Source organism: Oncorhynchus mykiss, chromosome 17 (genome assembly GCF_057628025.1).
Source record: "Oncorhynchus mykiss isolate SJ-2025 chromosome 17, ASM5762802v1, whole genome shotgun sequence".
Classification (NCBI taxonomy): Eukaryota; Metazoa; Chordata; class Actinopteri; order Salmoniformes; family Salmonidae; genus Oncorhynchus; species Oncorhynchus mykiss.
The window spans coordinates 74,358,829-74,376,770 of record NC_143038.1 but is presented as its reverse complement, the minus strand read 5'-3'; the positions used below and the strand labels follow the sequence as shown (position 1 = coordinate 74,376,770).

Sequence of the window (17,942 nt, the reverse complement as noted above, 5' to 3'; positions counted from 1 at the left end):
TGTGACTTCTTGCACCATTCTCACTCTGGAGATGTGGTGCTGTGAGGTGCAAGGAAAACAGAAATGCCCATGAATCTATAAAGCAAGGGCTTCATCCCAAATGGCACCTTTTTCCCTATGTAGTTCACTACTTTAGACCAGAGGGCCTTGGTCAAAAGTATTACACTATTTAGGGAATAGGATGCTATTTGGGAGCAATATCCATGAATCTGAGACCGACCCTAGGGATCCTTTTATAGACCTGGTCAATCTGCTTGTACATTCAGCTTTGACACTGCAGGGATCCAAGCTACACGTTACACATTTATAGTGAAAAGGAGCTAGCCACACCCACCACGCTACATGTTACACATTTATAGTGAAAAGAAGCTAGCCACACCCACCATGCTACATGTTACACATTTATAGTGAAAAGGAGCTAGCCACAACCACCACGCTACATGTTACACATTTATAGTGAAAAGGAGCTAGCCACACCCACCACGCTATATGTTACACATTTATAGTAGGAGCTAGCCTCACCCACCAAGCTACACGTTACACATTTATAGTGAAAAGGAGCTAGCCACACCCACCACGCTACATGTTACACATTTATAGTGAAAAGAAGCTAGCCACACCCACCATGCTACATGTTACACATTTATAGTGAAAAGGAGCTAGCCACAACCACCACGCTACATGTTACACATTTATAGTGAAAAGGAGCTAGCCACACCCACCACGCTATATGTTACACATTTATAGTAGGAGCTAGCCTCACCCACCAAGCTACACGTTACACATTTATAGTGAAAAGGAGCTAGCCACACCCACCACGCTATATGTTACACATTTATAGTGAAAAGAAGCTAGCCACACCCACTATGCTATATGTTACACATTTATAGTGAAAAGGAGCTAGCCACACCCACCACGCTATATGTTACACATTTATAGTGAAAAGGAGCTAGCCACACCCACCACGCTACATGTTACACATTTATAGTGAAAAGAAGCTAGCCACACCCACCATGCTACATGTTACACATTTATAGTGAAAAGGAGCTAGCCACACCCACCACGCTATATGTTACACATTTATAGTGAAAAGAAGCTAGCCACACCCACTATGCTACATGTTACACATTTATAGTGAAAAGGAGATAGCCACACCCACCACACTACATGTTACACATTTATAGTAGGAGCTAGCCACACCCACCATGCTACACGTTACACATATATAGTAGGAGCTAGCCACACCCACCACGCTACATGTTACACATTTATAGTGAAAAGGAGCTAGCCACACCCACCACGCTACATGTTACACATTTATAGTGAAAAGGAGCTAGCCACACCCACCACGCTACATGTTACACATTTATAGTAGGAGCTAGCCACACTCACCATGCTACACGTTATATATTTATAGTAGGAGCTAGCCACACCCACCACGCTACACGTTACACATTTATAGTAGGAGCTAGCCACACCCACCACGCTACATGTTACACATATATATAGTAGAGCTCATATAATTAAAGATGAACTTTGATATCTAACTCTGACTTGTGTTGTGGTTTGCTCCCATGATTTGGTAAATAGAGGACATTTCCACGACACGCACCAGTTTGAGTGTGTCAAGAACTGCAACGCTGCTGAGTTTTTCACACTCAACAGTTTCCTATGTGTATCAAGAATGGTCCACCACCAAAAGGACATCCAGCCAATTTGACACAACTGTGGGAAGCATTGGAGTCAACAAGGGCCAGCATCCCTGTGGAATGCTTTCGACACCTTGGGGGGGCCAACTCAATATTGGGAAGGCCTATGTATACTGTATTTGTCTTTAATGCAGTCACCTCCGGTTTAATTTGAAGCATATTTGTAACAATTGTAAAGACATGGCCAACTTTGTAATTGTAGTCAACGTTATCGGTGGTCACAGAGAGACAGATACACATGTTGGTTATATGTTAAGCAGAGATCTTCTGTGTTTAAAGTGTCGTGGAAAGGATATTACTTTACTAACCACCTCCATGCTTCTCTCTGACAGTTCTGTGTTGTAATCCTCCCACCACTTCCATGCTTCTCTCTGACAGTTCTGTGTTGTAATCCTCCCACCACCTCCATGCTTCTCTCTGACAGTTCTGTGTTGTAATCCTCCCACCACCTCCATGCTTCTCTCTTACAGTTCTGTGTTCTAATCCTCCCACCTCCTCCATGCTTCTCTCTGACAGTTCTGTGTTCTAATCCTCCAACCACCATCATGATTCACTCTGACAGTTCTATGTTCTAATCCTCCCACCACCTCCATGCTTCTCTCTGACAGTTCTGTGTTGTAATCCTCCCACCACTTCCATGCTTCTCTCTGACAGTTCTGTGTTGTAATCCTCCCACCACCTCCATGCTTCTCTCTGACAGTTCTGTGTTGTAATCCTCCCACCACCTCCATGCTTCTCTCTTACAGTTCTGTGTTCTAATCCTCCCACCTCCTCCATGCTTCTCTCTGACAGTTCTGTGTTCTAATCCTCCAACCACCATCATGATTCACTCTGACAGTTCTATGTTCTAATCCTCCCACCACCTCCATGCTTCTCTCTGACAGTTCAGTGTTGTAATCCTCCCACCACCCACATGCTTCTCTCTGACAGTTCTGTGTTGTAATCCTCCCACCACCTCCATGCTTCTCTCTGACATTTCTGTGTTCTAATCCTCCCACCACCTCCATGCTTCTCTCTGACAGTTCTGTGTTCTAATCCTCCCACCACCTCCATGCTTCTCTCTGACCGTTCTGTGTTGTAATCCTCCCACCACCTCCATGCTTCACTCTGACAGTTCTGTGTTGTAATCCTCCCACCACCTCCATGCTTCTCTCTGACAGTTCTGTGTTGTAATCCTCCCACCACCTCCATGCTTCTCTCTGACAGTTCTGTGTTGTAATCCTCCCACCACCTCCATGCTTCTCTCTGACAGTTCTGTGTTGTAATCCTCCCACCACCTCCATGCTTCTCTCTGACAGTTCTGTGTTGTAATCCTCCCACCACCTCCATCCAGTGTTTTGGTAATTCCTTCTCTCTCTCTCCAGCTATATATCCAGACCACCACCCTCTGTATCTCTATGAATCTCAGTGCCTCTAGTGCCACCACTAACTCTCCTCCTCTCTCTCTTTCTCTCTCTCTCCAGCTATATATCCAGACCACCACCCTCTGTATCTCTATGAATCTTAGTGCCTCGGTGGCCTTGGGGATGCTTTACATTCCTAAAGTCTATGTCATCATCTTCCACCCGGAGCTTAATGTCCAGAAGAGGAAGAGGAGCTTCAAGGCGGTGGTGACGGCCGCGTCCCTAACCACACGCCTCTCACACAAGACCAGTGACAGGCCCAATGGAGAGGCCAAGACGGAATTGTGTGAAAACATTGATCCAAACAGTAAGTATCACCAAACCAGGGCCCGTATTCACAAAGAGTCTCAGAGTAGCAGTGCTGATCTAGGAGTAGGAGTGTTGATCTAGGAGATTGATTGTTGATCTAGGAGGAGGATGCTGATCTAGTAGGAGTGCTTAAATAGGAGTAGGGTAATGATAGAGGACTATGTTGCTGATCTATGAGTAGTGTGCTGATCTAGGAGATTGAGTGTTGATCCAGGAGTAGGAGTGTTGATCTAGGACTTGGAGTGCTGATCTAGGAGGAGGATGCTGATCTATTAGGATGATGCTGATCTAGGAGGAGGATGCTGATCTAGGAGGAAGATGCTGATCTAGGAGGAGTGTGTTGATCTAGAGGTAGGGTGTTGATCTAGGAGGAGGATGCTGATCTAGTAGGAGGATGGTGATCTAGTAGGAGGATGGTGATCTAGGAGTAGGGTGTTGATCTAGGAGTAGGGTGTTGATCTAGGAGGAGGATGCTGATCTAGTAGGAGGATGGTGATCTAGGAGTAGGGTGTTGATCTAGGAGTAGGGTGTTGATCTAGGAGGAGGATGCTGATCTAGGAGGATGATGCTGATCTAGTAGGAGGATGCATATCTAGGGGGAGGATGCTGATCTAGGAGTAGGATGCTGATCTAGTCGGAGGGTGTTGATCTAGGAGTAGGGTGTTGATCTAGGAGGAGGATGCTGATCTAGTAGGAGGATGGTGATCTAGGAGGATGATGCTGATCTAGTAGGAGGATGCTGATCTAGGAGGAGGATGCTGATCTAGTCGGAGGGTGTTGATCTAGGAGTAGGGTGTTGATCTAGGAGTGGGATGCTGATCTAGGAGGAGGATGCTGATCTAGGAGGAGGGTGTTGATCTAGGAGTAGGGTGTTGATCTAGGAGGAGGATGCTGATCTAGAAGGAGGATGTTGATCTAGGAGGAGGATGCTGATCTAGGAGAAGGATGCTGATCTAGGAGTAGGGTTTTGATCTAGTAGGAGGATGCTGATCTATGAGGAGGTTGTTGATCTAGGAGGAGGATGCTGATCTAGGAGGAGGATGCTGATCTAGTAGGAGGATGCTGATCATCATGATTTAACAGGCAAAACTCCTTCTCTGAGACGCTTTGTGAATATGGTCTGAGAGCACCTTCGACCAGCATTTTGTTTTCTAAATTAAAATGCTCTGCTGCTGACCGTTTCATATTGGTTTACCCCTCTATCTGCTCTTGTAGAGAATCTGTAGTCACCATCTCTGATTTTAGAGAGAGCACCCAACCGGAGGTACAAATGAACTCCTCACACTCACCCACTCTGGCACAACTACGTACGGTATAATTACTGGAAATCTTTGAACAGATCTGGCTGATTGTTTAAACAAATGTGCAGCACACTATGGCTCTGTACCAAATCTAAGCGTGTTCCCTATGTAGTGCATTACTTTTGAACAGTTCCTGCTGGAAAAAAAATGTAGTGCACTATATGGGGAACATGTTGCCATTTGGAATGCAGACCTCTGTTCGGTTGTTTGCATGCTTAAAATATATATATATTTTTTTAACACATTTTATAATTTCAATGGAACACAGGGTGACAGTCTGCTATCAGCAGATACACTCATTACTATTAGTTTATCTCCATCTATTTATAATTGAAATGGTTTACCAGTTTTTATTTATTTAAAAGTATCCCCGCCGATATGATAACATGTTATTGTTTCATTTTAATTTTAAAATCAGCAACCTGAAGATGTGTAGCATGGATGGTGTCAATTCCTCAGGATGTGATCCTTATAATAGTGTCAGTGTATAAGGGTTTGATTTAATTCAACTGAAAAACTGCAAATGACGTTTTACCTCACTCTTCTGCAGCATAGGGGAACATATAACTACAAGGGTTTAATGTCACTATTTGGACATAATGAGACCATGTTGTCAAATAGCATGTGAAAGAGGACCGTGCAACAGTCATTTACAAAATGGATGCTGCTGGGTCATACAGAAGAAGAAAAAAATGGCTTCATCCCAAATGGCACACTAATCCCTATATTGACCAGATCCAGGAATCTGGTCAAGGGGAGGATGAACTATAAAGGAAATAGAATGCCATTTGGGACACATTCTATAACAATGGATGTGTCCTCCAATAAGCTTTACTCTAAGGCCCTGTTTATACCTGGTTCTAACATGCGTCCCTGATCTTGTCCACATTCTGATTGTTTACAACTGTTCGACAAAATGTGTGTGCACAATCAAATGACACCTTGTGATCTGATTGTGATTAGATCTTCCTGACCACCTCTGGAGGTATTCGAAAACACATCTTGTACTTGAAGTGCCTTGAAGTGTAAATTAATCCTGACAAAAAAATCATATACAGTACCAGACAAAAGTTTGGATAAACCTACTCATTCAAGGGTTTTTCTGTATTATTTACCATTTTCTACATTGAGGAATAATAGTGAAGACATCAAAACTATGAAATAAAACAAATGGAATTTTTTTGTTACCAAAACAAGTGTTGAACAAATCAAAATAGATTTTATATTTGAGATTATTCAGAGTAGCCAACCTTTACCTTGATGACACACTGGAGGTGTGTTGGGTCATTGTCCTGTTAAAAAACAAATGATAGTCCCACTAAGCACAAACCAGATGGGATGGTGTATCGCTGCAGAAGGCTGTGTAAGCCAAACTGGTTAAGTGCACCTTGAATTCAGAATAAATCACAAACAGTGTCTCCAGGAAAGCACCATCACATCTCCTCCTCGATGCTTCACGGTGGGAACCACACATGCAGAGATCTTCCGTTCACCTATTCTGTGTCTCACAAAGACACGGCGGTCGGAACCAAAAATCTCAGACCAAAGGACAGATTTCCACCTGTCTAATGTCCATTGCTGCTGTTTCTTGGCCCAAGCAAGTCTCTTCTAATTATTGGTGCTCTTTAGTAGGGGTTTCTTTGCGACAATTCGACCATGTTCTCCTCTGAACAGTTGATGTTGAGATGTGTCTGTTACATGAACTCTTTGAATCATTTACTTGGACTGCAATCTGAGGGGCAGTTAGCTCTAATGAAGTTATCCTCTGCAGCAGAGGTAACTCTGGGTCTTCCTTTCCTGTGCCAGTCCTCATGAGAGCCAGCTTCATCATAGCGCTTGATCAGTTTTGCAACTGCATTTGAAGAAACTTTCAAAGTTCTTGAAAATATTGACTGACCTTCATGTCTTAAAGTAATGATAGTGATAATGATTGCTTCTTTGAGCTGTTCTTGCCATATTATGGACTTGGTCTTTTACCAAATAGGGCTGTCTTCTGTATACCACCTCTACCTTGTCACAACCCAACTGATTGGCTCAATCGCATTAAGATGGAAAGAAATTACACAAATTAGGGAGGCACATCTTGTTAATTGAAATGCATTCCAGGTGACTACCTCATGAAGCTGGTTGAGAGATGGCCAAGAATGTGCAAAGCTGTCATCAAGGCAAAGGGTGGCTACTAAATATAAAATATATTTTGATTTATTTAACACTTTTATAAATAAACATATTTATGAAGAGATATCATCCTTAATGAGAGAAAAATGGTTCCCCCCATTCCCACGTCCACTGTCAGGGTGAAAGCAAATATTTTAAAACACCATACAGAAAGGCCAAGGACTGTAAAAGCAGGAGTGGGAATGGTTGGACCCGATGCCCAGTTTGTTCAGAGCTGGATTGGGAAAGGGAGAACCCGATGCCCAGTTTATTCAGATCTGGAGTGGGAAAGGGAGAACCCAATGCCCAGTTTATTCAGATCTGGAGTGGGAAAGGGAGAACCCAATGCCCAGTGTATTCAGATCTGGAGTGGGAATGGGAGAACCCGATGCCCAGTGTATTCAGATCTGGAGTGGGAAAGGGAGAACCCAATGCCCAGTTTATTCAGATCTGGAGTGGGAAAGGGAGAACCCAATGCCCAGTTTATTCAGATCTGGAGTGGGAAAGGGAGAACCAAATGCACAGTTTATTCAGATCTGGAGTGGGAAAGGGAGAACCCAATGCCCAGTGTATTCAGATCTGGAGTGGGAAAGGGAGAACCCAATGCCCAGTTTATTCAGATCTGGAGTAGGAAAGGGAGAACCCAATGCCCAGTTTATTCAGATCTGGAGTGAGAATGGGAGAACCCAATGCCCAGTTTATTCAGATCTGGAGTGGGAATGGGAGAACCCAATGCCCAAAGGTGCAGAGGACCATCAGACCTCCACATTATACCTTGATCTAAAGGTACAGGTGAACATTAGACCTCTACACTATACCGTGATCTAAAGGAACAGGGGAACATCATAGGCATGGCATGCACTGCACTCATTCTACTGCTACTCCATCATAGTCCGTACCATACATACATTTGTAGTTCAGTTAAAAATTATTTAATGCCAGTATATCAGTCTGTCAACCCTCGAAGAGTGAAAGAGACTGCGTTACTGAATTATAACTAATCAATGATTTGCAGGTTGCTATGGCAAACAAAAAAATAGTTGCTATGGAAGGCTCTTTCCCCCTCGCTAGCTAGCCAGCTACACAGCTAGCTGGAAAGACCACAAGCTAGTTGCATTTCTAATTTACTGAATTATAACTAATCAACGATTTGCAGGTTGCTATGGCAAACAAATAAATAGTTGCTATGGATGGCTCTTTCCCCCTCGCTAGCTAGCCAGCTACACAGCTAACTGGAAAGACCACAAGCTAGTTGCATTTCGTGTAGTTTTTCTATCTACATTTATTTTGTATAAATCCGTAGAAATGAGGATGATTCATGATTTCAACTGGCTGATAAAAGCTGCCTGGCTCTTCCGACTCCCAACATGTTCATCATTATTATTGGACACAGTGGAGATGAATATCAATTTTGCAACAAAGTTGCAAATGTGAGAGATAATGTCTAGATGCTTTTTACAGCGGAGATCCAGTTTATAAATTGCATGGCTGCGCAGTGGATATGTAAGAGTAGTAGTAGTAGTAGTAGTAGTAGTAGCAGTAGTAGTAGTAGTAGTAGTAGTAGTAGTAGTAGTAGCAGTAGTAGTAGTAGCAGTAGTAGTACTAGTAGTAGTAGTAGCAGTAGTAGTAGTAGTAGTAGTAGTAGTAGTAGTAGCAGTAGTAGTAGTAGTAGTAGTAGTAGTAGCAGTAGTAGTAGTAGCAGTAGTAGTACTAGTAGTAGTAGTAGTAGTAGTAGCAGTAGTAGTAGTAGTAGTAGTAGTAGTAGTAGTAGTAGTAGTAGTAGCAGTAGTAGTAGTAGTAGTAGTAGCAGTAGCAGTAGTAGTAGTAGCAGCGGTAGTAGTTGTAGCAGCAGTAGCAGTAGTAGTAGTAGTAGTAGTAGTAGTGTAACGGATGTGAAACGGCTAGCTAGTTAGCGGTGGTGTGCGCTAAATAGCGTTTCAATCGGTGAAGTCACTTGCTCTGAGACCTTGAAGTAGTGTTCCCCTTGCTCTGCAAGGGCAGCGGCTTTTGTGGAGCGATGGGTAACGATGCTTCGTGGGTGACTGTTGTTGATGTGTGCAGAGGGTCCCTGGTTCGCGCCCGGGTATGGGCGAGGGGACGGTCTAAAGTTATACTGTTACAGTAGTAGTGGTAGTAGTAGCAGTAGTAGTAGTCGTAGTAGTAGTAGCAGCTGCGGTAGCAGGAATAGTAGTAGTAGTAGTACAAGTGCGTATTTATCTCATCTAGAATATCATGTATCATATTAGCCTAGCATTTAGTTTGGTACAAGGGGGGTTAATATTGGCCTGGTATTTAGTTTGGTACAGGGGGGTTAAAATTAGCCTAGCATTTAGTTTGGTACGGGGGGGGGGGGGTTAAAGTTAGCCTAGCATTTAGTTTGGTACAGGGGGGGGGTTAAAATTAGCCTAGCATTTCGTTTGGTACAGGGGGGGGGGTTATATTCGCCTAGCATTTAGTTTGCTACGCAGGGGTTTATATTCGCCTAGCATTTAGTTTGGTACAGGGGTGGTTTATATTTGCCTAGCATTTAGTTTGGTGCATGGGGGGGTTAATATTAGCCTAGCATTTAGTTTAGTACAGGGGGGTTAATATTTGCCTAGCATTTAGTTTAGTACAGGGGGGTTAATATTTGCCTAGCATTTAGTTTAGTACAGGGGGGTTAATATTTGCCTAGCATTTAGTTTAGTAAAGAGGGGTTAATATTTGCCTAGCATTTAGTTTAGTACAGGGGGGTTAATATTTGCCTAGCATTTAGTTTAGTACAGGGGGGTTAATATTTGCCTAGCATTTAGTTTAGTACAGGGGGTTAATATTTGCCTAGCTTTTAGTTTAGTACAGTGGGGTTAATATTTGCCTAGCATTTAGTTTAGTACAGGGGGGTTAATATTTGCCTAGCATTTAGTTTGGTACAGCGGGGGGTTATATTCGCCTAGCATTTAGTTTAGTACAGGGAGGTTAATATTAGCCTAGCATTTAGTTTAGTACAGGGGGGTTAATATTTGCCTAGCATTTAGTTTAGTACAGGGGGGTTAATATTAGCCTAGCATTTAGTTTAGTACAGGGGGGTTAATATTAGCCTAGCATTTAGTTTAGTACAGGGGGGTTAATATTAGCCTAGCATTTAGTTTAGTACAGAGGCGTTAATATTAGCCTAGCATTTAGTTTTGAAAAGCGGGACAAAAAAATGTGTTTTTTCTTTCAAAAACAAAGACGTTTCTAAGTGACCCTAAACTTTTGAACGGTAGTGTACATATCCAAGTATATGCCAATAGAAAGAATGCTGTAACACAGGAACATGCAGCTTGTGGACTGTCATTCCAGGTTCAATATGCTGAGTTAGCTAAAGTTGGCTAGCTAGCTAGCAAGTGACAAGAACGTGAACAGCCTGCATGGCAACCATTTTGTTTAGAACGGACGACCAGTCCTTTTGCATAGCAACTACGCAATAAGAAATGACGACTGGGTCGCGTCTGTAGCAACATGACCAATAGAACTAACAACCATATTTCTGTCTGGACTATGTCTTCTGGGGGAAGAATGAAATTGTATGAATTGATTCACGTCATTCGACGTGCCTAAACACAACCAACGATCTTAGGCCTACAACACTTTTTAAAATAGGAGGATCTATGAAATACAATGTATTTGTACAGCTGTGGACAGGTGGAGGATATTTGGGACAGTAGCCCATTGTACCCAGTCTTAATAAATAGCTGGATAACAAATACAGGCGGTAATGACGAGTGTACAACTATTGACAATTAAAGTGTGCCGTTTTCTGTTGATTTATACAGCGTGTGTGTCGTCATACGGGAGATCCAAGTCAGGTTGGATGAATTTGCATACAGGGAGGAATCAGGGAATCTGGTCACAATACAGACACAGTGGGCAGATAAGAGACACAGTTGATTGGATAACGACAACCGCATTTTAATACAAGGTGTAACCATGACTTCTGTTATTCATATGCTATCTATTTTCCCACTGTGCATGGCTACTGGCATGACAAACCTGAAAAGCATCAACCTCCATAATCGAATGTAAACTGTTGATTATCAAAGCCTCTCCAGTATAGTGTCATGGACTAACTGTAAATAATAACCCCAATATGAATTTATGACTTGGATAACTTCAGAACCTCAGGCTGTTCCAGGGTGTTCTGAGCACAGAGTAACACTGTACACATGCAAACAAACACACATACGCACGCACGCGCATGCGCGCGCACACACACACACACATCTGTAAAAACTGTAACACAAAGCTGATGGGGATCTGTGTTCTTCTTCTCTTCACTGCAATTTAAATAATGTTTTCTCCCAACAGGCTAATTCTCAGGTAAGACCAAATTCATCTTTAACTTTTTGCTATGACCTTGTTCTGATTCTTTGAAGTCTGGAAGAGGAGAAGAGATGTGAGGAGACGAGATGAGAGGGGAGGGGAGGGGAGAGGATAATGAGAGGAGAGGAGAATGAGAGGAGAGGAGAATGAGAGGAGAATGAGAGGAGAAGAGAATGAGAGGAGAATGAGAGGAGAGGAGAGGAGAATGAGATGAGAATGAGAGGAGAGGAGAATGAGAATGAGAGAAGAGGAGAATGAGTGGAGAGGAGAATGAGAGGAGAGGAGAATGAGAGGAGAGGAGAATGAGATGAGAATGAGAGGAGAGGAGAATGAGAATGAGAGAAGAGGAGAATGACAGGAGAAGAGAGGAGAATGAGAGGAGAGGAGAGGAGAATGAGAGGAGAGGAGAATGAGAGGAGAGGAGAATGAGAGGAGAATGAGAGGAGAGGAGAATGAGAGGAGAGGAGAATGAGAGGAGAGGAGAATGAGAGGAGAGGATAATGAGAGGAGAGGAGAATGAGAGGAGAATGGGAGGAGAGGAGAGGAGAGGAGAATGAGAGGAGAGGAGAATGAGAGGAGAGGAGATTGAGAGGAGAATGAGAGGAGAGGAGAATGAGAGGAGAATGAGAGGAGAATGAGAAGAGAGGAGAATGAGAGGAGAGGAGAGGAGAGGAGAATGAGAGGAGAGGAGAATGAGAGGAGAGGAGAATGAGAGGAGAGGAGAATGAGAGGAGAATGAGATGAGAGGAGAGTGAGAGGAGAGGAGAATGAGAGGAGAGGAGAATGAGAGGAGAATGAGATGAGAGGAGAGTGAGAGGAGAGGATAATGAGAGGAGAGGAGAATGAGAGTAGAGGAGAGGAGAATGACTGGAGAATGAGATGAGAGGAGAGTGAGAGGAGAGGAGAAGAGAGGAGAGGGAAGGGGTGAGGAAACGTGAGGAAAAAGCCAATGGGGTTTCCTCCAGCTAGCTATTTATCATAACCTTTCGAAATTCACTCATAACTTTCACATGGGAGAGATAAAGGAAGCAGAATATTTTAGTGCAATTGAGCGGCAGAAATATTGTTTCCCAAACTCAGTCTGCTGCCTCACTATTGAACAGGACTCTCCAACCCTTTTCCTGTAGGTTTTAACCCCAACCCTGTTCCTGTCGCTTTTAACGCCAACCCTGGTTTTAACTCCAACCCTGTTCCTGTAGGTTTGAACTCCAACCCTGTTCCTGTAGGTTTTAACTCCAACCCTGGTTTTAACTCCAACCCTGTTCCTGTAGGTTTGAACTCCAACCCTGGTTTTAACTCCAACCCTGTTCCTGTAGATTTTAACTCTAACCCTGCTTTTAACTCCAGCCCTGTTCCTGTAGGTTTTAACTCCAACCTTGTTCCTGTAGGTTTTAACTCCAACCCTGTTCCTGTAGGTTTTAACTCCAACCCTGGTTTTAACTCCAACCCTGTTCCTGTAGGTTTTAACTCCAACCCTGTTCCTGTAGGTTTTAACTCCAACCCTGGTTTTAACTCCAACCCTGGTTTTAACTCCAACCCTGTTCCTGTAGGTTTTAACTTCAACCCTGATTTAGCGCACACGATTCTAGTAATTACCTGGTTGATAAACTGAACCAGGTTAGTTACAACTGGGGTTGGAGCGTAAAACCTACAGGAGGGTATCTCTCCAGGAACAGGGTTAGAGTAAACACCTACAGGAGGGTATCTCTCCAGGAGCAGGGTTAGAGTAAAAACCTACAGGAGGGTATCTCTCCAGGAACAGGGTTAGAGTGTAAACCTACAAGAGGGTATCTCTCCAGGAACAGGGTTAGAGTTAACACCTACAGGAGGGTATCTCTCCAGGAGCAGGGTTAGAGTTAACACCTACAGGAGGGTATCTCTCCAGGAACAGGGTTAGAGTTAACACCTACAGGAGGGCATCTCTCCAGGAACAGGGTTAGAGTTAACACCTACAGGAGGGCATCTCTCCAGGAACAGGGTTAGAGTTAACACCTACAGGAGGGTATCTCTCCAGGAACAGGATTGGAGTTAACACCTACAGGAGGGTAGCTCTCCAGTAACAGGGTTAGGGTAAAAACCTACAGGAGGGTATCTCTCCAGGAACAGGGTTAGAGTAAAAACCTACAGGAGGGTATCTCTCCAGGAGCAGGGTTAGAGTAAAAACCTACAGGAGGGTATCTCTCCAGGAACAAGGTTATAGTGTAAACCTACAAGAGGGTAGCTCTCCAGGAACAGGGTTAGAGTTAACACCTACAGGAGGGTAGCTCTCCAGGAACAGGGTTAGAGTTAACACCTACAGGAGGGTAGCTCTCCAGTAACAGGGTTAGAGTGTAAACCTACAAGAGGGTAGCTCTCCAGCAACAGGGTTAGAGTTAACACCTACAGGAGGGTAGCTCTCCAGGAACAGGGTTAGAGTTAACACCTACAGGAGGGTAGCTCTCCAGTAACAGGGTTAGAGTGTAAACCTACAAGAGGGTAGCTCTCCAGTAACAGGGTTAGAGTGTAAACCTACAAGAGGGTAGCTCTCCAGTAACAGGGTTAGAGTGTAAACCTACAGGAGGGTAGCTCTCCAGGAACAGGGTTGGAGAGCCCTGCTATGGAGCATACTGCCTGAGCACTCTACCCATTGCATTTGTAATGTGCTAGCAAGTAGGCTAGCCTACCACTCCTGTTGTTTTGCACCCAATGAACCTAACACCAAGTTAACACATCTCAATCACTGCCACTCTGACACCATCACTACTGACTACTGGTCGATTTCAGTAAATCAGCACAATATCATACAGATCTTTAATGTGTCAGGTTTCCTTAAAAAGGGTTTTAGTGTTTAACATATGGTACTGTGGATTTAGGCATAGGTTTACAGATTAGAGCATTGATGACATAGGTTTATAGATTAGAGCATTGATGACATAAATGTACAGATTAGAGCATTGATGACATAGGTTTACAGATTAGAGCATTGATGACATAAATGTAAAGATTAGAGCATTGATGACATAGGTTTACAGATTAGAGCATTGATGACATAGGTTTACAGATTAGAGTATTGATGTCATAGGTTTACAGATTAGAGCATTGATGACATAGGTTTACAGATTAGAGCATTGATGACATAGGTTTACAGATTAGAGCATTGATGACATAAATGTACAGATTAGAGCATTGATGACATAGGTTTACAGATTAGAGCATTGATGACATAGGTTTATAGATTAGAGCATTGATGACATAAATGTACAGATTAGAGCATTGATGACATAAATGTATAGATTAGAGCATTGATGACATAGGTTTACAGATTAGAGCATTGATGACATAAATGTAAAGATTAGAGCATTGATGACATAGGTTTACAGATTAGAGCATTGATGACATATGTTTACAGATTAGAGCATTGATGACATAGGTTTACAGATTAGAGCATTGATGTCATAGGTTTACAGATTAGATTATTGATGACATAGGTTTACAGATTAGAGCATTGATGACATAGGTTTACAGATTAGAGCATTGATGACATAAATGTACAGATTAGAGCATTGATGACATAGGTTTACAGATTAGAGCATTGATGACATAGGTTTACAGATTAGAGCATTGATGACAGATTTACAGATTAGAGCATTGATTACATACATGTACAGATTAGAGCATTGATGACATACATGTACAGATTAGAGCATTGATGACATAAATGTACAGATTAGAGCATTGATGACAGGTTTACAGATTAGAGCATTGATGACAGGTTTACAGATTAGAGCATTGATGACATAGGTTTACAGATTAGAGTATTGCTGACATAGATTTACAGATTAGAGCATTGATTACATACATGTACAGATTAGAGCATTGATGACATACATGTACAGATTAGAGCATTGATGACATAAATGTACAGATTAGAGCATTGATGACAGGTTTACAGATTAGAGCATTGATGACAGGTTTACAGATTAGAGCATTGATGACATAGGTTTACAGATTAGAGCATTGATGACAGGTTTACAGATTAGAGCATTGCTGACATAGGTTTACAGATTAGAGCATTGCTGACATAGGTTTACAGATTAGAGCATTGATGACAGGTTTACAGATTAGAGCATTGCTGACATAGCTTTACAGATTAGAGCATTGATGACCTAGGTTTACAGATTAGAGCATTGATGACCTAGGTTTACAGATTAGATTATTGATGACATAGGTTTACAGATTAGAATATTGATGACATAGGTTTACAGATTAGAGCATTGATGACATAGGTTTACAGATTAGAGCATTTATGACATAGGGTTACAGATTAGAGCATTGATGACAGGTTTACCGATTAGATTATTGATGACATAAATGTACAGATTAGAGCATTGATGACGTAGGTTTTCAGATTAGATCATTGATGACGGGTTTACAGATTAGAGCATTGATGACATAGGTTTACAGATTTGATCATTGATGACATGTGTTTACAGATTAGAGCATTGATGACAGGTTTACAGATTAGATTATTGATGACATAGGTTTACAGATTAGATTATTGATGACATAGGTTTACGGATTAGATTATTGATGACATGTGTTTACAGATTAGAGCATTGATGACAGGTTTACAGATTAGAGCATTGATGACATAGGTTTACAGATTAGATTATTGATGACATAGGTTTACGGATTAGATTATTGATGACATAGGTTTACAGATTAGATTATTGATGACATAGGTTTACAGATTAGAGCATTGATGACATATGTTTACAGATTAGAGCATTGATGACATATGTTTACAGATTAGAGCATTGATGACAGGTTTACAGATTAGATTATTGATGACATAGGTTTACAGATTAGAGCATTGATGACATAGGTTTACAGATTAGAGCATTGATGACATAGGTTTACAGATTAGAGCATTGATGACATAGGTTTACAGATTAGAGCATTGATGACATAGGTTTACAGATTAGAGCATTGAGTATAATGACAGAAAAGGTAATGTATTTTTACCCATAGAGAGCAAATAAAGTAATATATTCATTCAAGAATGATGTACACATAGCTTTAGGGCCCTCACCCATCACCCTGGTAACCATGTTTATGGGATGTCCAAGACAATACTTCTCCTGTTCAGTGGGAAGCCACCTTTTAATCACAATGCTGACTATTTTGATTTTATTTCACTATTTCAGGAAGTATTCACACCCCTTGACTTTTTTCCACATTTTGTTGTGTTACAGACTGAATTTAAAAGTGATTACATGTAGATGTTTTGGGTCACTGGCCTACACACAATACCCCATAATGTCAAAGTGGAATAATGTTTCTCCGAATTTTTACAAATTAGTTTAAAAAAATACAAATATTGAACCTCTTTGTTATGTCAAACCTAGATATGTTCAGGAGTAAAAATGTGCTTAACATGTCCCATAATACATTGCATGGGACTCACTCCGTGTGCATTAATAGTATGTAACATGATTTTTGAATGACTTCCTACATTCTGTACCCCACACATGAAATTATATGTAAGATCCCTCAGTTGAGCAGTGAATTTCAAACACAACTTCAACAACAATGACCAGGGAAGTTTTCCAATGCCCTCACAAAGAAATGTAACTATTTGTAGATGGGTGGAGAAAAAAAATGAATATCTCTGTGAGCATGAGGAAGTTATTAATTCCACTTTGGATGGTGTATCAATACACCCAGTCACTACAAAGATACAGGCGTGCTTCTTATTAACTCAGGGATTTCACCATGAGCCCAAAGGTGACTTTAAAACAATTACAGAGTGCAGCAGTTCCCAAGCTAGTAGTCGCGACCCCATGTGGGTTTGCCTGATGTGAAAATTGGGTCACGTGAGAATTACCTAAATCCTGAAAAATGTGTGTCATAAAAATCACTGTAATGTGGTTCAACCTTCACAATCTAAATGACAATTATTCAAATGTGAAGTAAAGTTTAAAGTATATAATTCAAGCAGAGAACGCCCTCAGATCAGAGGGAAGAGGCTGCACTTGACCTTGGTGACGCTACGAAACCACACAGTATTTGTCACGATCGTCGTAAGAAGCGGACCAAAGCGCAGCGTGGTGTGAATGCGTCGTTTAACAGATGACGAAAAACACGAAGTAAACTGCACAAAAACAATAAACAAATAATGACCGTGAAGCTATAAATGAGAACTGTGCTGAAACACAAGCAACTAACATAGACAATCACCCACAAACAAACAGTGCAACCCAGGCTACCTAAGTATGATTCTCAATCAGAGACAACTAATGACACCTGCCTCTGATTGAGAACCATACTAGGCCGAAACATAGAAATACCCAAATCATAGAAAAACAAACATAGACCGCCCACCCCAACTCACGCCCTGACCATACTAAATAATGACAAAACCAAGGAACTAAAGGTCAGAACGTGACAGTATTGCAGAAACGTTGATATTATCAGCCGAAAACAAAGTGCCGAAAACAATGCATTGGGAAGTAGAGGCACAGAATCTCACAGAAATACACTTTGTCATATACAGTAACACTGTTCAATTAAGGATGTATGGTATTGCTGAGCAATCAAGAGGAAACTTACTGAACTGGACTCAAAAAACCTTCCCCATCTTATGCTCTCCAAATGGGCGTTAAGCTGTGAGGGCTGAGATATGCCCCATGCATTGACTTTTGTTCGCTACATGTCGGGGGATACCATTCACGTGGACATAT

The 17,942-nt window shown here is 42.0% G+C and overlaps 1 protein-coding gene across 1 annotated transcript in view; it reads left to right on the top strand.

Annotated features, from left to right (window-relative positions):
* LOC110493301 (metabotropic glutamate receptor 7) overlaps positions 1-17,942 on the top strand; it is a 358,957-nt gene that overhangs the window by 313,787 nt on the left and 27,228 nt on the right. The window contains exon 10 of the mRNA XM_036950952.2: positions 3,173-3,419. Coding sequence (XP_036806847.2) covers positions 3,173-3,419 — 247 coding nt within the window. The remainder of the gene's footprint in view (positions 1-3,172; positions 3,420-17,942) is intronic.